Source organism: Scyliorhinus canicula, chromosome 12 (assembly GCF_902713615.1).
Source record: "Scyliorhinus canicula chromosome 12, sScyCan1.1, whole genome shotgun sequence".
Classification (NCBI taxonomy): Eukaryota; Metazoa; Chordata; class Chondrichthyes; order Carcharhiniformes; family Scyliorhinidae; genus Scyliorhinus; species Scyliorhinus canicula.
Window position 1 is genome coordinate 16,998,716 of NC_052157.1, and position 21,570 is coordinate 17,020,285.

General features: G+C 49.8%; 1 protein-coding gene across 2 annotated transcripts in view; it reads left to right on the forward strand.

Annotated features, from left to right (window-relative positions):
• The first annotated feature begins 2,091 nt into the window (after positions 1-2,091).
• LOC119974638 overlaps positions 2,092-21,570 on the forward strand; it is a 33,332-nt gene continuing 13,853 nt past the window's right edge. Inside the window, exons 1-4 of one of the 2 annotated variants that reach the window (XM_038813704.1) lie at positions 2,092-2,317; positions 3,514-3,586; positions 11,938-12,101; positions 12,554-12,710. In XM_038813704.1, coding sequence (XP_038669632.1) covers positions 3,583-3,586; positions 11,938-12,101; positions 12,554-12,710 — 325 coding nt within the window. In that variant the 5' untranslated portion in view covers positions 2,092-2,317; positions 3,514-3,582. The remainder of the gene's footprint in view (positions 2,318-3,513; positions 3,587-11,937; positions 12,102-12,553; positions 12,711-21,570) is intronic. The other variant, XM_038813703.1, reaches the window with a different exon arrangement.

Sequence of the window (21,570 nt, forward strand, 5' to 3'; positions counted from 1 at the left end):
TAATTTTCGGAACACTGAAAAATAAATTTTGTTGCAGGAGGAAGCATGTTCAAGCTGTGACTAGCTGATCCATCCTAACCCGTTTTTAATCACTTGCCTGTGCTTTCATTCTACTATAAACAAGGTGGTGGCAGGGAGTTTACCAAGTGTCTGCCATGGCTCAGCTGCTTCCACAAGATATTAAATCGAGGTCCCCAGTCCCCACTGTACAGTGAAAGGTCCCATGGCAAAGAAGAGCAAGGGAATTCTCCCTGGTGTCCTGGGCGTGATTTATCTCAGAACCAACATTATTGAAACAAGTTACTCGGTCATCATCTTACTATTGTAATGACATTTTACTGTATGAAAAATGTGCTTTCTGCATTGGAACAGCGTTCAAGATGACTTAATCAGCTGTAAAGCGGCTCAGGATGTCCCAAGGTCATGAAAGGTGTTGGATAAATGCAAGTTTTCTTCAATAGCTGGCCCAAAAGGCAGCACAATAGCACAGTGGGTAGCTCTTGTTGCTTCACAGCGCCAGGGTTCCAGGTTCGATTCTTGGGTCACTGTCTGTGCGGAGTCTGCACATTCTCCCCGTGTCTGCGTGGGTTTCCTCCGGGCGCTCCGGTTTCCTCCCACAAGTCCCGAAATACGTGCTGTTAGGTCATTTGGACGTTCTGAATTCTCCCTCCGTGTACCCGAACAGGTGCCATAATATGGCGACTAGGGGCTTTTCACAGTAACTTCATTGCAGTGTTAATGTACTTGTGACAATAAAGATTATTATTATTATAAGGGGAACTGGGATCGGGCAAGGTTGGGGGAGGTGGGTGGGGTGAATCAACCAGGGCTCCAGTGTCTCATCACTATTCAGTCACCCTGTGTACGCTGCAAGCAGACAGTCAAGCTCAATGGTGAAGCTCGGGACCGTTGAACAACTTCCTGACACCACACGATCCTCCAGGATCATGCATGAAAAATAACACTATGGCTCAGTTATTTAGAGGGCAGCCAAGACCGGTACAACTGCATCCCGGCAGAGAATTGTCATTTCCTGGCAAAGGAGTAATTGCAAAACAAATGTCGAGGTTTTGCACTGTGTATAAATGAGGTGCCCACACTGGCTGCTATTGATTTCTATTGGGCTTGCTTAATGCTGCATCGCCCAGATTTGCAATATGCAAAACTTACTGTGATGTTCCTATAAATTCTCGTGAGAAAGAAAGTCTGGAAATAAAGATCCCATCTGGCACCTTCATGGGACTTTGAGTCGAAGTTGAAACAATGCCAAATGGGTCTGTTCAGCAGAGAATGAGTTCATGCAAATGAGGTTGAGTGGATGCATAGAATGCCGTTGATTGGCCGACAAGTACTGTAAAACCCACAATAGAGGCCCAGTTTCACACAGTCACCAGGACCCCTCATTGTTCTGTCCTGAAGCTGCTGCTGTGATGGGGGAGGAAATCACACAGTGACAGCAACGAAACTCAAAAGTTTGCAATAAAAATATTAAATGAACACGTTGTTTAACAGTAACACTAAACTCAAAGGCAGGAATTTATGGCCCCCTTCAACCCATTATTGTACACTTTTGTATTTTGTTTCACATTTTCTGAGCACACAGACCCTGGCTTGACGAAATCCACAGCACATATGGCTCTTTCAGTTCATTAATGCCTAATTGAATTGATTTGGTTGAGTAGGAGACTCCCTTGTTTGCATTTTATGACTGGCAGGCCAGCTGAATGAATTGATTCCATGTGTGGTATGGGACTACGATGCCACCAGTGGGCACACTGGGTACCATGGTTACAATGCAGCAAGCGTGCCAGCACGGTGACATAATTTTCAGTACTGGCGCCTACCGTTGCTGGGAGACTAAGAGCAAGGCTGCGAAATAATTTTTTTTCCTTAAAAAAAGTTTAAAGTATATAGCTTTGAGTAGGCACAGAATGTCACATTGATGCCAAGCAAATTCAACTGATAGACAGACCTGAGACTTAGTCTGTCTCCATCCGCTTAATGCAACAGCACTGTCACTGCTGTGCTACCATTGAGGTTCCAGTGCTATTCAATTGAAATCCGTTTACATGGACTGAATATGAATCTGAAACAAAACCCAGTCTCCATTCTATCCTGCTCCCGACTTCCTTTCTCAGTAGTAAAGGCACCCAGCAGTGTGCTTATAGCTCGGGGGAGAACGATCCCAAGCTTAATCCCTAGATTATACCAATCTCACCTGAGGAGGCAGCAGGTGATCTATAATTGGCCTCAAGGTCCCTGAACCAAGAAGGAAAACAGTCAAGGAGTTGGTTCCAGCCCCTGTCGTAAAATCCACTTGAGTAGCGAGTGAGGCGAGGGCAGGACTAGGATCACATATGATGTACCAACAGCAAGTCGAATAGCTTGCCCATGCTTACACGTGAAGAATGGCCACTTGTCGGAGGTGCCTATGGAACCATACCCCAGGGAAGAGTAATATCTTTGGAGAAACCTGAAAATGGAGGGGGAGGGGGATAACTAAGGCAGAACATCACTAAAATGTCACTGCAACAATCTAGAGATGATTAAGAATAATCATCCGGGGAAGCGTCACAACATTTAAGAAGCAGTTAGATGAGCACTTGAAATGCCAGAGCCTACAAGGCTATTGGCTAAATACCAGAGTATGGGATTAGAATAGATAGGTGATTGATGGCTGGCACAGACATGATGGGATGAAGGGCCTTTTTGTGCTGTAAATCTCTATGACTCTATGATTTCCACCCCACACAAGGCTCCGTGACCCCAGTGTATCATATTTCTGTGGCTTTGTTTCTATGACAGCAACACAGTATTGGGTCTCTCTCACAACGACACCAACTTGCTCATCCTTCCCTCCACACAAACAGGCAGGGAGCAGGCACTCAGTATTGTTTGGAGGGGTGGTTCAGAGTGTGGGTCAATCTCTTGGACCTCGCCTGAAAACGGCAACATAACAAACTTCGGAATAACTTCAGCTGTTTGACAAAAAACAAAATCATGATTTTATTTTCCACTTGCGTTCTCCTCCTCCTTTTCCACAGGCTTGGACTTTAGCTGGACGATGGTTCTAGAGGGGCTTGTCACTCTCCGGCATCTCAGCCAAGTATGTACCTTCACAGCGTCTCCGAGCCTGGGCAGCAAGTGTCACCGAGAAGGGGGATTATAATGAAAGCCTGATTCACCCAATTTCCACTCACCCACCACCGGTTGAGGTGAGGAGTGGTCCATGGATAGTGATCCAGAACAGGATCCCCAGCAAATATTTCCCTCACTCATCAGATGTTCTGAAGCCAGGTGTGGCAAGGCCTCCTACAACCACCCTGGCTGAAATTATCCAACTCAGCACAGACCAGGAATGCAAATCTAGGACCTCCATAGACATAGTTGACATAGTCACGTATTAACAAAACCAACCCGCCCGCTGGGAAAACTACTGGTATATAGGCAGCGATCTGTTATTTCATTGGAAGGAACTGTGGCATAATGACTTTTCTCACTTTCTTTTCACAGGAATGATCAATCCAGCAATTAAGATGAAGAAGTCAATTCCCAGTAGTTCTGTTTGCAGAGGTCAATAACATGGGTAATTCTTTACATGTGTATATGCGGTTAAGGTGACCTTTCATTGTGACAGGTGGAGGATGTCAATGTTAGCCTTGGTGAGAAAACTGAATTCAAGTTCCACTCTGACATATGGCCACAGAACCTCTAAAGGTCTTTCTCACCTTCATGGTGATACTTGTCTGGTGGTCACCTGGATGAAGACATCTCAGGGTATAGCGGCCAGTTAGCTATGGCTCAATATTCATCTGTTAATCCCTTCCATGGCCGTTTCTTTCTTCAGCTCTTCTCTCCTGAAACAAAAAGGGAAATTATTGCTGGGTATCTGAAATTAGAACAGAAAATGCGAGAAAACACTCAGCAGGTCAGCATGTATCTGTGGAGAGAGAAGCAGCGTTAACGTGCCTGTCTGATAAACGTTCAACCAAATGGGAAGATGTCAGAGATAAAAGTCTGTTAATCAATTGTATAGCCAGGGAATAGGGGACAGAGAAAGTCCAATGAACAAAGAAAAGTACAGCACAGGAACAGGCCCTTCGGCCCTCCAAGCCCGTGCCGACCATGCTGCCCGTCTAAACTAAAATCTTCTGCACTTCCTGGGTCCATATCCCTCTATTCCCATCCTATTCATGTATTTGTCAAGATGCCCCTTAAATGTCACTATCGTCCCTGCTTCCACCACCTCCTCCGGCAGCGAGTTCCAGGCACCCACTACCCTCTGTGTAAAAAACTTGCCTCGTACATCTCCTCTAAACCTTGCTCCTCGCACCTTAAGCCTATGCCCCCGAGTAATTGACCCCTCTACCCTGGGGAAAAGCCTCTGACTATCAACTCTGTCTGTGCCCCTCATAATTTTGTAGACCTCTATCAGGTCGCCCCTCAACCTCCGTCGTTCCAGTGAGAACAAACTGAGTTTATTCAACCGCTCCTCATAGCTAATGCCCTCCATACCAGGCAACATCCTGGTAAATCTCTTCTGCACCCTCGCTAAAGCCTCCACATCCTTCTTGTAGTGTGGCGACCAGAATTGAACACTATACTCCAAGTGTTGCCTAACTAAGGTTCTATACAACTGCAACATGACTTGCCAATTCTTATACTCAATGCCCCGGCCAATGAAGGCAAGCATGCCGTATGCCTTCTTAACTACCTTCTCCACCTGTGTTGCCCCTTTCAGTGACCTGTGGACCTGTACACCTAGATCTCTCTGACTTTCAATACTCTTGAGGGTTCTACCATTCACTGTATATTCCCTACCTGCATAAGACCTTCCAAAATGCATTACCTCATATTTGTCCGGATTGAACTCCATCTGCCATCTCTCCGCCCAAGTCTCCAAACGATCTAAATCCTGCTGTATCCTCTGACAGTCCTCATCACTATCCGCAATTCTACCAACCTTTGTGTCGTCTGCAAACTTACTAATCAGACCAGTTACATTTTCCTCAAATCATTTTTTTTTTTTTTAAATAGTTTTTATTGAAAAATTTTTTTACATGAAAATATTTACCCCAACTAACTATAGAATATTACAAAATATTCCCTCTTAACAAATATCCCCCCCCGCCCGAACTCGCGCGCGCGTTGTCCCTCCCCCCCTCCCCCTCCCCAAAAACAAACAAAGCAACAATCAACATCAAACATGAACTGCGAACAAATTTGCCCGCATTACAACCGTAAATAACCCACCACACCCGTTGTTGCCACCCCCCCCCCCCTCCCCCCCCCCCCCCCCCCCCCCCCGGGTTGCTGCTGCTGCGACCTCTGTACCCTATCTTTGAGCCAAAAAGTCGAGGAAAGGCTGCCACCGCCTGAAGAACCCTTGTACCGACCCTCTCAGGGCGAATTAGACCCTTTCCAACTGAATAAAGCTTGCCATGTCATTAATCCAAGTTTCCACGCTTGGAGGCCTCGCGTCCTTCCACTGTATCAGTATCCTTCTTCGCGCAACTAGGGACGCAAAGGCCAGTACTCAGGCCTCTCTCGCCTCCTGTACCCCCGGCTCCACCCCAACCCCAAAGATCGCTAGTCCCCATCCTGGTTTGACCCTGGATCCCACCACCCTCGACACCGTCCTTGCCACCCCCTTCCAGAACTCCTCCAGTGCCGGACATGCCCAAAACATATGGACATGGTTCGCTGGACTTCCCGAACACCTGACACATCTGTCCTCACCCCCAAAGAACCGACTCATCCTTGTCCCCGTCATATGGGCTCTATGTAGCACCTTAAATTGAATGAGGCTAAGCCTCGCACACGAGGAGGAAGAATTAACCCTCTCCAGGGCATCAGCCCATGTCCCATCCTCTATCTGCTCTCCCAACTCCCCCTCCCACTTGGCTTTCAGCTCCTCTACTGATGCCTCCTCCGCCTCCTGCATTACCTTGTATATGTCCGATATCCTCCCCCCTCCGACCCAGACCCCCGAGAGCACCCTATCGCTCGCCCCCCTACTGGGGAGCAAGGGAAACCCTTCCACCTGGCGTCTAGCAAATGCCTTCACCTGCAAATGTCTAAACAAGTTTCCCGGGGGGAGCCCGAATTTCTCCTCCAGCTCTCTAAGGCTCGCAAACCTCCCATCTACAAACAGATCCTTCAGCTGCCTGATGCCCACCCTGTGCCAGCTCTGGAATCCCCCGTCCATGTTCCCCGGGATGAATCTATGGTTCCCTCTCAACGGTGCCTCCATCAGACCTCCCACTTCCCCCGTGTCGCCTCCACTGCCCCCAGATCTTGAGGGTGGCCGCCACCACCGGGCTCGTGGTGTACCTCGTGGGAGGGAGCGGCCATGGCGCCGTTACTAGGGCCCCCAGGCTTATGTTGCCACAGGACGCCCTCTCCATTCGTTTCCAAGCTGCCCCCTCCCCTTCCATCATCCACTTGCGCACCATCGATACATTAGCCGCCCAGTAATACCCCGAAAGGTTGGGTAATGCCAGCCCTCCACTCTCCCTACTCCGCTCCAAGAAGACCCTCCTCACCCTTGGGGTGCCGTGCGCCCACACGTAGCTCATGATGCTGCTCATCACCTTTTTGAAGAAGGCCCTAGGGAGGAAGATGGGCAAGCACTGAAATAAAAACAAAAAACTCGGGAGGACCGTCATTTTAACGGACTGCACTCTGCCCGCCAGCGACAGCGGCACCATGTCCCACCTTTTAAATTCCTCCTCCATCTGTTCCACCAGCCTGGAGAAGTTCAACTTGTGGAGAGTCCCCCAGTTCCTTGCCACCTGCACCCCTAAATATCTAAAACTCTTTCCTGCTCTCTTCAACGGGAGTCTCCCGATTCCCTCTTCCTGGTCCCCTGGGTGTATCACAAATACCTCACTCTTTCCCAAGTTTAGCTTGTACCCCGAAAAGTCCCCGAATTCTGCTAGCAGTTCCATCACCTCCGGCATTCCCCCTTCTGGGTTTGCCACGTATAGCAGCAGGTCGTCCGCGTATAGCGATACCCGGTGCTCCTCCCCGCCCCTTGTCAGCCCTCTCCACCCCCCTGAGCCCCTCAGTGCCATCGCCAACGGTTCAATTGCCAGTACGAAGAGCAGGGGGGACAAGGGGCACCCCTGTCTGGTCCCCCGGTGGAGCCCAAAATACTCCGATCTCCTACCATTCGTCACTACACTTGCCGTCGGGGCCGAATAGAGCAGCTTCACCCATTTAATAAATCGCTCCCCAAATCCAAACCGTTCCAGCGTCTCCCACAGGTACTTCCACTCCACCCTATCAAATGCTTTCTCCGCGTCCAATGCCACCACTATCTCCGCCTCCCCCTCCACTGCCGGCATCATGATGACGTTTAGCAGTCTCCGCACGTTCGTATTAAGCTGCCGTCACAAAACCCGTCTGGTCCTCGTGTATCACCCCTGGCACACAATCCTCTATCCTGGTAGCCAGGATCTTTGCCAGCAGCTTGGCGTCCACATTCAGGAGCGAGATAGGCCTATATGACCCACACTGCACGGGGTCCTTGTCCCGCTTCAAGATCAGAGAGATCAGTGCCTGCGACATTGTCGGGGGCAGAGCCCCCCCCTCCCATGCCTCGTTGAAGGCTCGCACCAGCACAGGGCCCACCAAATCCGCATATTTTTTGTAAAATTCCACCGGGAACCCGTCTGGCCCCGGCGCCTTCCCCGACTGCATATGCCCAATCCCCTTGACTAGCTCCTCTAACCCTATCTGCGCCCCCAGCCCCTCTACCTGCTCCTCTTGGACCTTGGGGAACCTCAGTTTGTTCAAGAAGCCCTCCATCCCCCCTCCCCTCGTCGGCGGCTCTGACCGATACAGCTCCTTATAGAAGTCTCTGAAAACCCCATTTACTTCTGGCCCCTTCTGCACTACGTTCCCACCCCTCTCCCTCACTCCCCCAATTTCTCTAGCCGCATCCCGCTTGCGGAGCTGATGCGCCAACATCCTACTCGCCTTCTCCCCATACTCATAAATCGCGCCCTGCGCCCTTCTCCACTGTGTCTCCGCCTTTCTGGTGGTCAACAGGTCAAACTTAGCCTGCAAACTGCGCCGTTCCCCCAACAGCCCCTCCTCTGGTGCCTCCGCATATTTCCTATCCACGTCCAGAAGCTCCCCCACCAGCCTCTCCCTCTCCTGTCTCTCCCTCCTTTCCCTATGTGCCCGTATGGAGATCAGCTCCCCCCGGATCACCGCCTTCAGGGCCTCCCATACCATCCCCACCTGCACCTCCCCCGTGTCATTAATGTCCAGATATCTTTCAATGCTCTTCCGGACCCTCTTACACACCTCCTCATCCGCCAGCAACCCCACATCCAGGCGCCACAGCGGACGCTGGTCTCGCACCTCCCCCATTTCCAAATCTACCCAGTGTGGCGCGTGGTCTGAGACCGCTATGGCCGAGTACTCCACTTCCCGTACTTTCGGGATCAGTCCCCTGCTCAATACAAAAAAGTCAATTCTAGAATAGACTCTGTGGACATGGGAGAAAAAGGAATACTCCCTCGCCCTCGGCCTCCCAAACCTCCAGGGGTCCACCCCTCCCATCTGCTCCATAAACCCCTTTAACACTTCTGCCGCTGCCGGCCTCCTACTCGTCCTTGAACTCGATCTGTCCAGCACGGGGTCCAGCACTGTGTTGAAGTCCCCCCCCATGATCAGGCCCCCTGCCTCCAGGTCCGGAATGAGGCCCAGTAGGCGCCTCATGAAGCCAGCGTCGTCCCAATTCGGGGCATACACGTTAACCATCACCACTTTCTCCCCCTGCAGCCTACCCTTCACCATGACATATCTACCCTCTTTATCCGCCACCACCTCCGCCGCCACGAACGACACCCTCTTCCCTACCAGGATCGCCACCCCCCGGTTCTTTACGTCCAGTCCTGAGTGGAACACCTGTCCCACCCACCCCCTTCTCAGGCGGACCTGGTCCGCCACCTTCAAATGGGTCTCTTGTAGCATTGCTACATCCGCCTTCAGTCCCTTCAAATGCGAGATTACTCTCGTTCTCTTGACCGGCCCATTCAGCCCCCTCACATTCCAAGTGATCAGCCAGGTCGAAGGGCAGCCCGCCCCTTTCCCCTGCCGACTAGCCATATCCTGTCACCTGCTCGCCCCGAGTCAGCCCTCCCTTTCTGACCCGCTCCCCATGGCGATGGCGCCCCCCCCCCCCCCCCCCCCCCCACCCCTCCAGTCCTCAACTTCTCCTCCCTGGCCTTTTCAGCAGCAACCCGGTAGCCCCCCCCCTCCCCCCTCCCCCTCCCCCCCCCCCCCCCCCTCCCCCCCCAGGCTAGGACCCTTCCTAGCCGCGATGCACCCTCCATAGTACTTCCGTAAGTCAGCTGGTTTACGCTGACCCGGCTGCCCCTGCCACACTCCGACTCCTCCCGGCATGGGGGACGTCCCCCCCCTTACCACCCCTCCTTGCCCCCGCTCCAGCGCGGGAAAGGGAGCCATTGCTGACCACGTCCCTTACTCCCACCCCCCTCCCTCCTCTGCCCCGTGCGCGGGAAACCAGAGGAAAGCCCGCGCTTTCGCCCTGCCCCTCCCCGCCCCTCCATCTTCAGTTCCACCCCCGTCCCCGATCTCACACCGATAAATACAAAACAACCAAAAACCCCACAAGAAACACATACCCCCGACACTCCCCCCCCACCCCGCCCTCCCAACATAACATTATAAATAACCGAAAAAAGAGAGAAAAAACTGGTATAGAGAAAGAAAAGGGTCCAAAAATACGGCCAAGTAAAAATCCAACCAAAAGAAAGCCACGTGTCCAGCTTAAAGTACCAGAGCGGCAACGACCGCCAAGTATCCCCTGGTTCTAGTTTGAGTCCAGCTTTTCTTCCTGGACAAAGGCCCACGCCTCCTCCGGGGACTCGAAATAGTGGTGCTGGTCCTTATAGGTCACCCACAAGCGCGCTGGCTGCAGCATCCCGAATCTGATTCTCTTGGCATGCAGCACCGCCTTCGTCCGGTTGAACCGGGCCCGCCGCTTTGCCACCTCCGCACTCCAGTCCTGAAAGATCCTCACCGTCGAGTTCTCCCATTTGCTGCTCCTCTCTCTCTTGGCCCACCTCAGCACCCTCTCCCGGTCACTGAATCGCTGGAACCGAACCAGCACCGCCCTCGGGGGTTCGTTTGCTCTTGGCTTCCTGGCCATTACTCTGTAGGCCTCCTCCAGTTCCAGGGGCGAAGGGACGGCCCCTGCCCCCATCAGTGAGCCCAGCATTTCTGCCACATACCCCGGGAGGTCCGACCCCTCCAGCCCTTCTGCCAGGCCCAGGATCCTCAGGTTTTTCCGCCTCATGCGGGTATCCATCTCCTCCAGTCGGTTTTGCCATCTCAGGTGGAGTGCCTCGTGCACCTCCACCTTTCCCACGAGGACCGTGGCCTCCTCCTCCCTCACAGCCATCTCCTGCTGCAGCTCCCGAATTGACGCCTCTTGGGTCGCCTGTGCCCCCATCAGCCTGGTGGTCGTCGCGTTCATCGACTCCAGCAGCTCCACTTTCAGCTCCGTGAAGAAGCGCAGGAGAACGGCCTGCTGCTCCTCCGCCCATTTCCTCCAGTCCTCGGGTGCGCCGCCGGCCGCCATTTTGGATTTCTTCCCCTGCTTTTTTCGGGGAGCTGCTGCCGCTTTTTTTCCTGCCCCACTTCGGGTAACGACCATAAATTTTTCAGGGTTCTCCTCTGGGAACCTTCCCCCACCGGGAATTGCCGTTCCAGCGCCGTTAGGGGCCCTCCCATCGGCCCGAAAACACCTTCCTCACAGGAGCAGCCAAACGTGCGACTTAGCTGGTCATAGCCGCAACCGGAAGTCCTCAAATCATTTATATATACTATGAACAGCAAAGGTCCCAGCACTGATCCCTGCGGAACACCACTAGTCACAGCCCTCCAAATTGAAAAGCACCCTTCCATTGCTACTCTCTGCCTTCCATGACCTAGCCAGTTCTGTATCCACCTTGCCAGCTCACCCTGATCCCGTGTGACTTCACCTTTTGTATCAGTCTACCATGAGGGACCATGTCAAAGGCCTTACTGAAGACCATATAGACAACATCCACTGCCCTACCTGCATCAATCATCTTTGTGACCTCTTCGAAAAACTCTATCAAGTGAGTGAGACACGACCTCCCCTTCATAAAACCATGCTGCCTCTCACTAATGTCCATTTGCTTCCAAATGGGATTAGATCCTGTCTCGAAGAATTCTCTCCAGTAATTTCCCTACCACTGACGTAAGGCTCACTGGCCTGTAGTTCCCTGGATTATCCTTGCAGCATAAGGGGGAAAGATCTGTAATGGGATGAAGGGTGAATGATGCTGCAAAGCAAAATGGGGTCTCCGGGCCTGTACAAAATGGATTTAGAAGGATGAGGGGGAATCTCATTGAAGCTTACAGAATACTGAGAGGCCTGGATAGAGTGGACGTGGAGAGGGTGTTTCCACACATAGGAGAGAGTAGAAGGGCACAGCCTGAGACTGAAGGGACGATCCTTTAAAACGGAGGCGAGGAGGGATTTCTTCAACCAGAGGGTGATGAATCTGTGGAACTTATTGCCGCAGAAGGCTGTGGAGGCCAAATCACTTGAGTGTCTTTGAGACAGAAATAGATAGGTTCTTGATTAATAATGGGATCAGGGTTTACAGGGAGAAGACAGGAGAAGGGGGATGAGAAACATATCAGCCATGGCTGAATGGCGGAGCAGACACGGTGTGCTGAATGGCCTAATTCTGCTCCTATGTCTTATGGCCTTATGGTCTCATGACTCGTCCTTCGTTCCTTTACTTGTCCCATCATGACCCCTTGTTGGCTTGCATCTGGATTGTGATTAAATAAGAAATCAAAGTGTTGGATTGTTGGCAATAAATCTCTCTACAAGTTCAAATGAAAATGTTTAAATCCCAGATTTCAGAATTAACCGTGAAAATACACACAACAAAGATTTTCATAAAGATGTGATTCGGACAAATTTTTCCTTGATTGTCGCTGAGCTTCAGATGTCACCAGTGTTCTACAGACTTCTTCAGGAAAAAGGGATCCTGTCTGACGCACAGATCCAAATAATCCAGGTAAGGGAGGAAATCATATGAGAGGAAAGTGGGAATACATAACTATTGTGCTAAAATTGACCTCAGCACCCCAAGGGCAAAATAGTACATGTTACAAAGTGACGAGCTGTTGTCAGCAGAGAATTGAATAAGGTTTGGCTGTGATGCCACTTATGGTTAGGAACGCTGTCAATGCTCACTCTAGACTCAGACGAAGATTGGCGAGGAAGTTGAGGTACTGGGTAACTGTGGAACTGCGCCCAGGCAATAGCCAGCAATTTTGAGAAAATTGGGGCGGGGAAATCAGGTAAAATTTACCAAACTAAATGGAAGGTTAACTTGGAGGAGGAGTAATAAATAAAGTGATCCATTTTGAAATTTCTCTTTGGTTGAAATATAATCTTAGTTTTGTAATTTTTATTTTTTTAATTTTAAAAAATTTACACGCCGTTTTGTCCATTTTTGTCTTGCAGCGGCAAGGCAGCCAAGAATTTAAAGTTGCAAAAATGCTCTCACTGTTGGAGGGGGAAGAATGTTGGGTCTTGGAGCCATTTTCCGATGTGTTGAATGAGACAGGCTACGTGCAGTTGGCCAAAGCCTTACGGAACACAGCATTAACAAAACCGCGAGGTAAAGAAAACTGATGTAAACTGTGGTTACCTTAATTTGTATGGAAGCGAAAAAAAAAACCACTTTTGTGGTCTATCAACCACTTTCCCGTCACAGATCAAGTGTGATCTGCTGTCTTGTGGATTCTGCCCTATTGAATCACTTTCCACAGGCCATCTGCTTTATTACTGGAGCTGTTTAGCACAGGGCTAAATCGCTGGCTTTGAAAGCAGACTAAGGCAGGCCAGCAGCACGGTTCAATTCCCATCACAGCCTCCCCGAACAGGCGCCGGAATGTGGCAACTAGGGGCTTTTCACAGTAACTTCATTTGAAGCCTACTTGTGACAATAAGCGATTTTCATTTTCATTACATACTCTACTGCACTCATTTAACCAGAAGTGCATTCGTGGTATTGTCAGTGGGCTAGCAATCCAGTGGGCTAGCAATCCAGTGGGCTAGCAATCCAGTGGGCTAGCAATCCAGAGGCCCAGGGTACTGCACTGGGCACCACAGCAGAGGTGAAATTAGAATTCAATAAAAATCTGGAATATTAATGAGTCTAATTATGGCCATGAAATCATTGTCACAAAAACCCATCTGGTTCACTAATGCCCTTTAGGGAAGGAAATCTACCATCTTTACCTTGTCTGGCCTACATGTGACTCCAGATCTCCAGCATTGAGGTTGACTGAAATGTCTAGCGAGCCACTCAAATCATGAGATGCCAGCGACGGCCTCATATGACGGATAACAAAATAAATCTTTCCACAGACAGGATAAATTCCATCCAGGCTTAGTTCCAAGCTTAAAATCAGTGTTGCATAATTTGAACAGATCCAAACCAGGAGGCCCCAAGGTCTCCTGAAACTGGACATGGGTCCCATCTCAATAACAGGGCAGAGTTGCCAAAACCTCCCAGACCTCCACTGGCAGCTCAACCATTTCCGCAAAGTGAGCGCCAGGAAGTCGGTTCGGATAGCAGGATGGGGGAGGAGGCTGGGAACAGCCATTGGGAGTACTGCGGAGCTGGGAGGGACACACTTGGTGAAATGCTCTGAATTTCACAGACAACCAGGTTATTTTGCTTCTCAGTGGAACCACGAGGGACGGCACGGCAGCACAATGGTTAGCACTGTTGCTTCACAGCTCCAGGGTTCCAGGTTCGATTCCTGGCTTGGGTCACTGTCTGTACGGAGTCTGCACATTCTCCCCGTGTCTGCGTGGGTTTCCTCCGGGTGCTCTGGTTTCCTCCCACAGTCCAAAGATGCGTTTAGGTGGATTGGCCGTGCTAAAATTGCCTTCAGCGTCCAAAAAAGATAGGTGTGGTTACAGGGATAGGGTGGAAGCGTGGGCTTCAGTGGAGTGCCCTTTCCAAGGGTCGGTGCAGTCTCGATGGGCCGAGTGGCCTCCTTGTGCACTGTAAATTCTATGATTTTATGATTCACTCCTGGAAAATCTGAGAATGACGGCCTGAGGCCAGGTTTTTTTCAGGGAAGCCAATTTAGAGGTCCTAAAATTAGCATCAGAAAGAAGCCTAAAGCCTGGTTTAGGTGCCACCCAGGATGATTCCATAATTCGCTCTCGTCAGCTTTCAGCTCTCATTGAAAATCAATTTAATCTCCCGATCCTATATTACTCATGTTTGACTGATTCCCATTTTCACACAATTCCATGGTCCCAGCAGAACAGGAAACACATTCAAAAGTGCATCTGATCCAAGTGAGACTGGGCCCAAAATAAACATCTAAGATAGTTAAAGGTACAGAAACTGTACGTTTGGGATTTTACTTCCAATTAACCCATAATATCAGGACAAACTGCGAAAAGTAAATTTAGTACTAAAGTCAGGAAGATCAACACGCTGTGGTCAACACTTGGAATCAGTTTCTGGGTAAGGTACTATATTAAAGACTTGCATTTGTATAGCACCCTGTCATGTCTTACAGAATCATCTTAAAGTACTTCACATGTAATGACCTTCAGTGACTGTAGTTGTGCAAACACACCATACAGACTTTTGTATAACGTCTGACATATAGCAATTAGATGAAATAACAAACTGATTTTTAGGTATTGGTTGAGGGAGAAAATTGCAAGGATCTTGGGAGAAAGCCCTTCTGTATTTTGAATAGTGCTCTGGGATCTTTAACACCCACCTGATCCATGTCCAATGACATCTAGATTTAACACCACAGATGATAAAGCAGGACCTCTGATAATACAGCTCTCCCACCCTCAGTACTGTTTGAGGATGTCAGTCTATGTTCAAATCCGACAGTGTGGATGGAACCCACAATCTTATTTTTTTAAAAACATTTTAATAGAACATAGAACGATACAGCGCAGTACAGGCCCTTCGGCCCTCGATGTTGCACCGACATGGAAAAAACTAAAGGCCATCTAACCTACACTATGCCTTTATCATCAATATGCTTATCCAATAAACTTTTAAATGCCCTCAATGTTGGCGAGTTCACTACTGTTGCAGGTAGGGCATTCCACGGCCTCACCACTCTGCGTAAAAAACCCACCTCTGACCTCTGTCCTATATCTATTACCCCTCAATTTAAGGCTATGTCCCCTCGTGCTAGCCACCTCCATCCGCGGGAGAAAGCTCTCGCTGTCCACCCTATCTAACCCTCTGATCATTTTGTATGCCTCTATTAAGTCACCTCTTAACCTTCTTCTCTCTAACGAAAACAACCTCAAGTCCATCAGCCTTTCCTCATAAGATTTTCCCTCCATACCAGGCAACATCCTGGTAAATCTCCTCTGCACCCATTCCAAAGCTTCCACGTCCTTCCTATAATGAGGCGACCAGAACTGTACGCAATACTCCAAATGCGGCCGTACTAGAGTTTTGTACAACTGCAACATGACCTCATGGCTCCAGAACTCAATCCTTCTACCAATAAAGGCCAACACACCATAGGCCTTCTTCACAACTCTATCAACCTGGGTGGCAACTTTCAGGGATCTATGTACATGGACACCGAGATCCCTCTGCTCATCCACACTACCAAGAATTTTACCATTAGCCAAATATTCCGCATTCCTGTTATTCTTTCCAAAGTGAATCACCTCACACTTCTCCACATTAAACTCCATTTGCCACCTCTCAGCCCAGCTCTGCAGCTTATCTATGTCCCTCTGTAACCTGCAACATCCTTCCGCACTGTCTACAACTCCACCGACTTTAGTGTCGTCTGCAAATTTACTCACCCATCCTTCTGCGCCCTCCTCTAGGTCATTTATAAAAATGACAAACAGCAACGGCCCCAGAACAGATCCTTGTGGTACGCCACTCGTAACTGAACTCCATTCTGAACATTTCCCATCAACCACCACTCTCTGTCTTCTTTCAACTAGCCAATTTCTGATCCACATCTCTAAATCACCCTCAATCCCCAGCCTCCGTATTTTCTGCAATAGCCGACCGTGGGGAACCTTATCAAATGCTTTACTGAAATCCATATACACCACATCAACTGCTCTACCCTCGTCTACCTGTTCAGTCACCTTCTCAAAGAACTCGATAAGGTTTGTGAGGCATGACCTACCCTTCACAAAACCATGCTGACTATCCCTAATCATATTATTCCTATCTAGATGATTATAAATCGTATCTTTTATAATCCTCTCCAAGGCTTTACCTACCACAGACGTCAGGCTCACCGGCCTATAGTTACCGGGGTTATCTCTACTCCCCTTCTTGAACAAAGGGACCACATTTGCTATCCTCCAGTCCTCTGGCACTATTCCTGTAGCCAATGATGACCTAAAAATCAAAGCCAAAGGCTCAACAATCTCTTCCCTGGCTTCCCAGAGAATCTTAGGATAAATCCCATCAGGCCCCGGGGACTTATCTATTTTCACCTTGTCCAGAATTGCCAACACTTCTTCCCTACGCATCTCAATGCCATCTATTCTAATAGCCTGGGTCTCAGCATTCTCCTCCACAATATTATCTTTTTCCTGAGTGAATACTGACGAAAAGTATTCATTTAGTATCTCGCTTATCTCCTCAGCCTCCACACACAACTTCCCACCACTGTCCTTGTCTTCCCACCACTGTCCTTGTACTTCCCACCACTGTCCGTTTAAAATATATACATATTAACAAAAATACAAAAGCTAACCGCGGCAATAGGTAACAAAATCCTTCCCTCCCTTCAGTCCCTCCAACCACAGCTCCCACCCACCCCACTGCCACCCCGGCACCCACCTCCCTTTTCTAATCTATCTCTGCTCCCCCAACAATTCCCACCTCCCCCTGCCCCCAAATGACACCATACTCCTTAAAGAAGTCGATAAACAGCTTCCATTTCAAGGCAAACACCTCCTCCACCCCTCGAATGGCAAACTTAACTATTCCCAAATGCAGAAACTCTGCCGACTCACTCACCCACACCCATGCCAACACAGTAAAATCAGTCTCTGGGCTATCAGGGAGGCAAAGGCCAAGATGTCGACCTCACTCCCCACCTGAACTTCTGGATCCTCCGACACTCTCTTGATAGAATATCGCCACCTCCGGACTCGGAGCAACCTCTACCCCCAGAATCTTTGACATTACGTCCAAAAATTCCTTCCAAAACTCCCTCAACGTCGCACACGCCCAAAACATATTCATATGGTTTGCCGCTCACACACACACACACACCGTCCACACCTATCCTCCACCCCCAAAATGAACCAACTCTTCCTGGATACTGCCACGTGAGCTCAATGCACCACCTTAATGTGGATAAGACTTAACCTAGCACACGATGAAGACATATTCACCCTTTGCAAAGCTTCCCCCACACTCTGACCCCCAACGCGCCCCCACCAACTCCTCCTCCCACTTGCGCCTGACCTCCTCCATGGGAACACATTCCCACTTCATCAGCTCCCCATGCATGTCCGCAATTCTGCCCTCTGTTAATAGCCAGGGTGTAGAGAACCCCAAAGTGTATCTTGTATAGACTGTGGTATGGGAAGCACACGGCCCACTCTACAGGTGTGGTACAGCAGAAATGGAAAAGTATTTTTTAAAGCAAAACAATGTTTATTCTATGAACTCAAGTTAACCTTTTTAAAACATACAGTGAACATCTTAGCAACCATTAATTCAAATACAACCCCCAATGAATACAACATTAAGTAATTCTTACTTTCCTTTTAACATCCATAAGACTTAATGAAATGAAATGAAAATGAAATGAAAATCGCTTATTGTCACGAGTAGGCTTCAAATGAAGTCACTGTGAAAAGCCCCTAGTCGCCACATTCCGGCGCCTGTTCGAGGAGGCTGTTACGGGAATCAAACCGTGCTGCTGGCCTGCTTGGTCTCCTTTCAAAGCCAGCGATTCAGCCCTGTGCTAAACAGCCCCTTAACACCACTTAAAACCACCTTTTAACAGAAAGACATCAGGCTGAACTTCACTACTGAGAACAGTTACCACGTTGAAATCAGCAAATGGACATTCATAAGCTTGCAGAGATTCACACACATCCTGCTGTGATTGCAGCTTCTCCAAAACTAAAATGAAACCAAACCCACCCTGCAGCAAAAAGCCTAAAGCGAAAGTAACAAGCTGACAGACAGCCCAGCTCTACCCACTCTCTGACATCACTGTAGTAATAAACACCTATTTCTTAAAGGTACACCCACTACAGTTATTCTATAAAAACCCATTTCTTAAAAAGGTACACTCACATGACACCTCCCCTCGGACTAAAGCTTATCCTGCAGCTCCAGGGCCGGCAGCGTCAGAAATAACGGCATCTCCTTCCTAACAAAGTCCCTAACCCGATACCTGAACCTATTCCCCTTTGGTAACTGGTACGTCTCCACAAGCTCTTCCAGGTCTGCAAACTACAAAGTATTCTATCCCCACCTACCGCCACCCCCAGAATCTTGCATCCAACCCCGCCAGTACAAACCTATGACTGCCGCACATCGTGTCCACAGCGACATACCATCCAATCCAAAGTGCTGTTGACACTGGCTGCAAACCCTCAGTGCTGATACCACCACCGGACTTGTGGAGTAGTGACCTGGCGAGACCGGGATGGGCGCCAACAACAGTGCCCTCATGCCCCCTACACGAGGCTGCCTCCATTCGCCCCAAACGGACCGCTCCTCCACCACCCATTTCCCCCTGTCGATCCCTCTCCTTGACCACCCTCCTCACCTCCCCGCCCATACAATCAAAATCCACCCATTCACCTTTCTAAAAAAACGATATAGGAACAAAAATCATGAGGTCCTGAAATACAAACAAAAGCTTTGGCAGCACCGTCATCTTCACCGTTTGGCACACGTCCTACCAAAGACAACGGCAGCACCTCCCACCTCGTGAAGCCCATCTTCATCACCCCTTCATCCCTTCCACATGCCGTGCCAGGTTCAGTTTGTGCAGCTGAGTCCACCTCCGCGTCACCTGGATCCCAAGATAGCGAAAGCTCACCCCCACCACCTGAAACGGCAATTCCCCCAGCCTCCTCTCCTGCCCCCATACAATAATTGGGAACACCTCGCTTATCCCCATATTCAGCTTGTACCCCGAAAACCAACCAAACCCACTCAGAATCCCCATGATCCTATCGAAGCTCCCAACCGGATCTAAAATATGCAACAGTAGGTCATCTGAGTACAAAGAAACTTTGTGCTCTACCCCCCCTCTGGCTCAATTCCCCTCCACCCCCTCCAATCCCTAAGCACCATTGCCAATGGTTCTATCACTAGCACAAAAAGCAGCGGGGAGAGCAGGTAGCCCTGCCTCGACCCCTGGTGTAACCCAAATTAATCTGAACTAACCTTGTTTGTCCGAACACTCACCTTAGGTGCCTTGGACTGCAGCCGACCTCCAATCCACAAACCCCTGCCAAAAACTGAACCGACCCAACACCTCAAACAGATATGCCCATTCAGCCCAATTGAATGCTTTCTTTGTCCATTGCCACCACCACTTCCACTTCTGCCAACACTAAAGGCATTGAAATGGTCATTGGATAGACACATGGACGATAAGGGAATAGTGTAGATGGGCTTTAGAGTGGTTTCACAGGTCGGTGCAACATCGAGTGCCGAAGGGCCTGTACTGCGCTGTAATGTTCTGTTCTATGTTCGTCCTCCGAGGACATCATAATAACATTAAGCAGCCTCCATACATTTGCCGACAGCTGCTGCCCCTTCACGAATCCCGTCAGGTACTCTCTTATTACCCCCGGCACACCATCCTCTATCCGCGATGCCAGCACCTTCGTCAACAACTTTGCGGCCAACAGTGAGATGGGGCGGTACGATCTGCACTGCTCCCGTCTTTGTCCTTCTTTAAAATGAGCGATATAGAGGCCTGCGGCAGCGTGGGGGGCAGCTCCCCCTCACCATCGGCTCATTATACGTCCCAATACATAGGGGTCCAAGCTCCAACCCAAACTTTAAAAACTTAGCTGGGCATACACCCGGCCCCCGGGGTCTTCCTCGCCTGCATCGACCCTACGCAATCCCTACACCTTTGCCTCCTCAATCTTTAGAAACTCCAACCCGTCCACAAACTGCCTCATCCCTTCATCGCCCAACAGAGGCTCCGACTCTTACAGCCTCCGATAGAAGGCCTCAAAAACTCCATTCGCTCCTCCGACTCCGATACCACTGTGCCCCTCGCCCTTCCAATCTCTCTCGTCGGCGCCTGCTTCCTCAACTGATTCACAAGTTTCTTACTCGCTTTCTCCCCATGCTCATAAACTGCCCCTCTGCTCTACGCAGCTTTCCCACTGCCTTTCCAGCAGACACCAGCCCAAGCTCCATCTGGAGCCTCTGCCTTGCCTTTAGTAATGCCTCCTCAGGCGAATATCTCCGATCCACCCTCAGAATGCCCTCCACCAAACTCAGCCTCTCAGCCCCTCCGCTCTTTCCCCACTCCCTCCACTGGTCGACCCCCCCCCACATCACCCCCATTAACTAGACTACCAGCTAGCATGGGTGGCCCCCACTTGAAGCATCTGCTGACTCCTCTTCCCCACCACCTGCTTCCACCCTCAAATCCCCGAAACCAGTAAAAAAACTCACCCACTCCGCACCCATATTCATTAAATCCGCCCGTCTTGTAAACCCACATTTCCCACTTCTGCATCTCCAAAGTTCATTGCCCTGTCCATGGTCTCTCATAACCTCACTTGCCTCCTCAGGCATGTCGAAATGAAACTCCCGATTCTGATGTGTGACCCACGGAAGAGCAGAATGCAACACCCCAAACTTCACCCCTTCCTTGTAGCGGGCAGCCCAGAGCCCACAATCCTCTAACTAGAAGCAACAATGCCATCAATTGAGCCAAGCTACTGCAGCCAATCATGGCATCTTTTTGAGAAATTGCTGGATGCTGTGATTGGGTGAATTTAGGGTGAACTCAACACCTTTGCTCATCTGAGTCAATGTTGTGATCTCTATTTATATTTATCCTCATCGGCCTCAAATAAATTCACAGCTTATTTATCACCGATGCGGAAACGAAGTGTACTGACACAGAGATGCGAATGTTTTAAACCCGAGAGAACTACTGTTAAAATATAACAAATCCCTCCAGTGCCAGGGCAGCACGGTGGCGCAGTGGTTAGCATTGCTGCCTACGGCGCTGAGGACCCGAGTTCGAATCCCGGCCTTGGGTCACTGTCCATGTGGAGTTTGCACATTCTCCCCGTGTCTGCGTGGGTTTTACCCCCACAACCCAAAAGATGTGCAGGTTAGGTGGATTGGCCACTCTTTTGAGGTCCACCAACAAAACAGAAGAAAGGAAAACAAACCGAGGGACAAAACAAAAAAAGGCCGCTCCTGTTAGGGGCACTGCCCGAACATAACAAAAAAAAACATGCAGTAAAAGGGGTCAATAAAG